Genomic DNA, 4,468 nt, shown 5'->3' with positions numbered 1-4,468 from the left:
TTCCAAGAATGCAGGGTTGTTGGTTGTTCCTAGAGTCTCTAAAAGTACAATGGGAGCCAGAGCCTTTTCTTATCAAGCTCCACATTTGTGGAATCAGCTTCCAGTTTGTATTCGGGCGGCAGACACCCTATCCATTTTTAAGAATGCGCTTAAAACCTTCCTTTTTGATAAAGCTTATAGGGCTGATTAGATTCAGCCCCTAGTTTTGCTGATATAGGCTTAGTTTGTCTGGGGAAATCTTACTTCTTCCTTCTCTCTGTCTATACCTGTGTGTACTCTCATGTTCCGAATAACCCAGCTTCCCGAAATTTCTTTCTTTTTGGTGTCTATATACGCCGGGATCCGGAGTCATGATGATCCTGTTGCTGCGGTCCTGTGTCCTGGATCGCGAGCCTGGATCTTGAGTCGTGGCTTTGCCTGTTGCTGTGGTCCTGGATCATAAGTCCTGGATGGATATCCTCGTGGATTCATCTTCCTATTATATACACATGCATTTCCAAACATTTGGACCTGCAAATGTATTGTCTTTTCAATTTACATGGCATCTATTGCACGTCTGTCCGTCCTGGGAGAGGGATCCCTCCTCTGTTGCTCTCCCTGAGGTTTCTCCCATTTCCCCCTTTAAACTGTGGGTTTTCTCTGGAAGTTTTTCCTTGTACAATGTGAGGGTCTAAGGACAGAGGGTGTCGTATTGCCATACTGATATTCTTTACAAATTGTGAAGTCTACTGAGATAAATGTAAAATGTGTGATATTGGGCTATATAAATAAACATTGATTGATGATTGAGGAGGCGCAAACGCTTGCCTCGGGGGAGGGAGAAAAAGAGCCACAGCGGAGAATAAACAGAAGGGCAACCATGGCAACCATGCAAGGGAAGTCTTCTTCGCTGCTTTTGTGGCGGACTACAGTGCCACTTACAGGCCTGGCATATGTACTACAGCGTCTCCAGCGCTTTCGAGTGACAATGGTCGGCCGTGGCCCAACCTCTTATTCCCCTGATAGGTGGAGAATTGACCACTAAGCGGAGCACCACTTTTGTGACGTAGAAAATAATTCAAATCTGGATTAGTCTGTATCAGATCCGTTGCAGACCCGTTTTTAGAGATTTGGGTATAGAGGAAAAGAGAGAGGGTTGTATTTTTTGACGCTTGGTGAGTTCCCTGACACACCGGGGACACATATGCATGTGACGTACAAGAGTGCATTTTGCATGATAGGTCCCCTTTAAGTTGGCAAGCGTCCACATAAACCAAAATTAGTGATGTGGAGGGGAGGGGCTTGACCACTGTGAAATACGACCTCTTCCTGGAGGCTGATGAAGCGAAGTCACATGATTCATGACTTTGTGAAAAGCCTCTCACCGTGCTTTAATCAAAGTGATAGGTAACATAATTATTTTTCACAGTTAAGGCACACGAGTAATGGTTTCTGATCCTGCAGCATCACCATGTGTCTATGCATTAATGATCTTACCCTCCACGTAGAGCAGCTGGTACTTGGTGGAGATCTGGGGGGTGCCCTTGGTCACGGCCTTGCAGTAGAAGACCCCCTGTTGCTCGGGGCTGGGGTTCTGCAGGACGAAGCCCTTGCTTGGGTCGTAGGTCATCTGCGTCCCGTTGGCCGTGATCTCCTCTGGAGGGACCTCTCTGTGTAGGGACACCTCGGACTGCGGGTCGGTCACGCGGCACGGCACCACGGCGGGCCGGTCCGGGCGCAGGTACGCGATCTCAAAGTGGAAGGCCGAGGGGACGAAGAGGTTGTCTTTGTCTGTTCGGAGGGACAGGTATGTCGGGTCAAATAAGGTAATAACGAAAATACTTGTATCTGCAAGCTAGGTCATCCATTCATGAAGGTGATTGATGTGTTTGATGTAGATTTTTAAATAGATAGTTCGGATTATCTGGTTGTATAAAGTATTATCGTGGGTCAGTGTGTTACCTAAAGTAGCAGCAAAACATATAATTTTTGTTGTATGCTATATTTAAAATATTTTCTCTGCTTAACCTTGCCATCAGACAGCACTTTTTCGGGGGGATCAAAGACATTAACTAAGCTACCAGACTTAATTGACAAAGATAGTTCTTTAACATCACAGCATAAGGAAGTTGATGGTCTTATGCGGAATCTACTGGTTTTTTAGTGTTATTGTGTGACTTTGATTAGTTTAAAAGATTTATCAAAGTTAATTAGTTATAATAAAGTTGCTGCCCCGTAAAAACAAAAAAAATGAGCTAATAGATACTTATTCCCTATTACTGATCATGTTATTGATAATAAAGCATTATTAAATATTATATAGCCTACTTATAAATATAACTTAAATTCAGATATATTGTAGATTTTTTCATAATTTTCCCTCGTACGCCTATACAACTAAAGCAAATTCCTTTTACATGAAAGCCTTTTAGCAAGAAACTATATTCTGATTCTATTATTAAACTGAATCCTGAACCCTCAATCAAAGTGACATGTCGTTTTTTATAAATATCCCTTATAGAAACTGTAGAGTGCAATCTGCTATGTATCCCATGATTCACCTGTGAAATAGATGTATGAGACGTATGATCGGTCGTGGTCCCTCTCACACTCGGTGCCATCACAGACGATCACCCAGCAGCTGTAGGGCCCCGTGTCGGCAGCAGAGGGCGCCTTCAGGATCAGCTGACTGTACTTGTCGCTCTGCATGATGCTGGAGGCGGGAAAGAAAACAAAAAATCAGACCTTCACACATTCACATCCATCATGATGCCAAACGGCTGATTCAGCACCTGAGGCGGGAGTCATTGAAGGTGTCCAGGTAGGGGGGGTAGGACCACCCGATGGAGTTGCCTTTGCAGCGCAGCTCCATGTTCCTCCCTGGGGTCAGGCTGGTGCTCTGGCCCAGGCGCAGGAAGCGTCCCTTATCTAGAACCTGGGTCAGCAGGGACTGGCCTTTCCCTGCTACCTCTTTTAGTTTTCGTACCTTCACCCTCTTCCCCCCAGGGTGGATGCGGTTCTCTCCTACATCTTTTCTACGCTTGATCTGCTGGCAGGAACCTGGATAAGGGAGGGTGAGAGAGGGGTTAAAGGGGCCCTATTATGGTTTGTTGTGTTTTCCCTTCCCTGTAGTGTTATAAAGAGATTTGTGTGCATGTAAATGGTCTGCAAAGGCTAAAATCCAAAAGTTCCCTCCCCTGCTTGATACGACTTGAAGTTAGTCCTTTGTTAACTTCAGTAACATACTGTAGTGACATCACAATGTAACACTTGCGCTTCTATTGGCTAGCTCTCCAACACATTGTAGGCTAAGGGGTGGGACATCTAGTAGAGGCACAAAATACAATTATGAAACCTGACAATGAGCATAATAGTGCCCTTTTTAAAGTAATAAAGCAAATGTTACAAAATCCTCTCTTTTTGTACTGTACGAGCGTCCAGACTTGTGATCGGTATGTCTTTCCAAAAGAGCTACTCTGTGTTTTCTCCAGCTGTGACAACATTAAAGCAGGAAGTGAGAAATCCTTATTACTGGCACAGAATGTGCAGAACCCAGCCTCTTTTTTGGGCTCTGTATTTCTGAGTGGGCACATAAGACAAAAACAAATTCTCGGTCTGTGGTGTGGTCTTTCAGGGTGTTTTTGTTTTATTCTTCCGTGCAGCATTAATGAGAAGGAAAGGTCAGCAGTAAAGATCAGTAATGAGAAACGCCTGCTGCATGCCTCAGATGCATCTGCTTTGAGTTGGTCTGCAGAAACACTTTGCAAAAACTCACACAACTCTCATGCAACTTTTACAATTGATATGCATATATACAATTCAAATATAAAAACAAATGTAAATCAAATGTTTTTCTTTGCCTCATGTCAATGTGATTTACTTCTTTGTCTAACATCCTCCCATTCTACGCCCATCACAAATACCCCAGTCAGTCTTGATTTACACAACCTCACATTATCTTATCCTCCCACTTCTTCCAGGTTAAAATCCAAGTTTTCATGATTGAAAATAACAGCCATTTTGCTTCATGAATCTACGAGACAGATGTGGAGACTTCACTCACCATTTTGGAGCTCCACCCAGAGCAGAGCCATGCCGAGCACCACCCAGAGCTTCATGGTGCAGACGGGTCGATCCGGAGAGGTCAGAGTGGTTTGTTGAGGGGCTCAGGAGGAACTCTGCTGGCTCCAGCTGACCGGATCAGATTGGCTGCTCCATCCTCACACACTGAGAGCTAATGGGAAAATAACTTCTGATATTTTTGTTGACTCCCTCTCATCAAACCTGAGGGCAGAAACACAGACTCTGGAGCCCTCTGCTGGAGTATTTATCATAGAGCGTTGTGAAGGAGAGCATCACTGTTTAAAATCTTGAAACACTACATAGAAGCATATGTACAACAGTGTGATGTATTTATTCATAAAATAATATGGGCCTTTTTTAGTGAATTAATAAGACAGTTACCTCATCATTCTGAGAAAAGTCATCT

At 44.0% G+C, this 4,468-nt stretch overlaps 1 protein-coding gene across 1 annotated transcript in view; it reads right to left on the bottom strand.

The window, feature by feature from the left end:
• The window catches only part of pdgfrl (platelet-derived growth factor receptor-like), an 18,195-nt gene extending 13,963 nt beyond the window's left edge, over nt 1-4,232 (bottom strand). The window contains exons 1-4 of the mRNA XM_079668529.1: nt 4,043-4,232; nt 2,772-3,039; nt 2,541-2,692; nt 1,477-1,770 (exon numbers count right to left, since the gene is read on the bottom strand). Coding sequence (XP_079524655.1) covers nt 1,477-1,770; nt 2,541-2,692; nt 2,772-3,039; nt 4,043-4,097 — 769 coding nt within the window. The 5' untranslated portion in view covers nt 4,098-4,232. The remainder of the gene's footprint in view (nt 1-1,476; nt 1,771-2,540; nt 2,693-2,771; nt 3,040-4,042) is intronic.
• Between the last annotated feature and the right edge of the window lie 236 nt (nt 4,233-4,468).

This window comes from Notothenia rossii, assembly GCF_949606895.1.
Source record: "Notothenia rossii genome assembly, chromosome: 3".
In the NCBI taxonomy this organism is placed as follows: Eukaryota; Metazoa; Chordata; class Actinopteri; order Perciformes; family Nototheniidae; genus Notothenia; species Notothenia rossii.
This window is presented reverse-complemented; position numbering and strand designations above follow the sequence as displayed.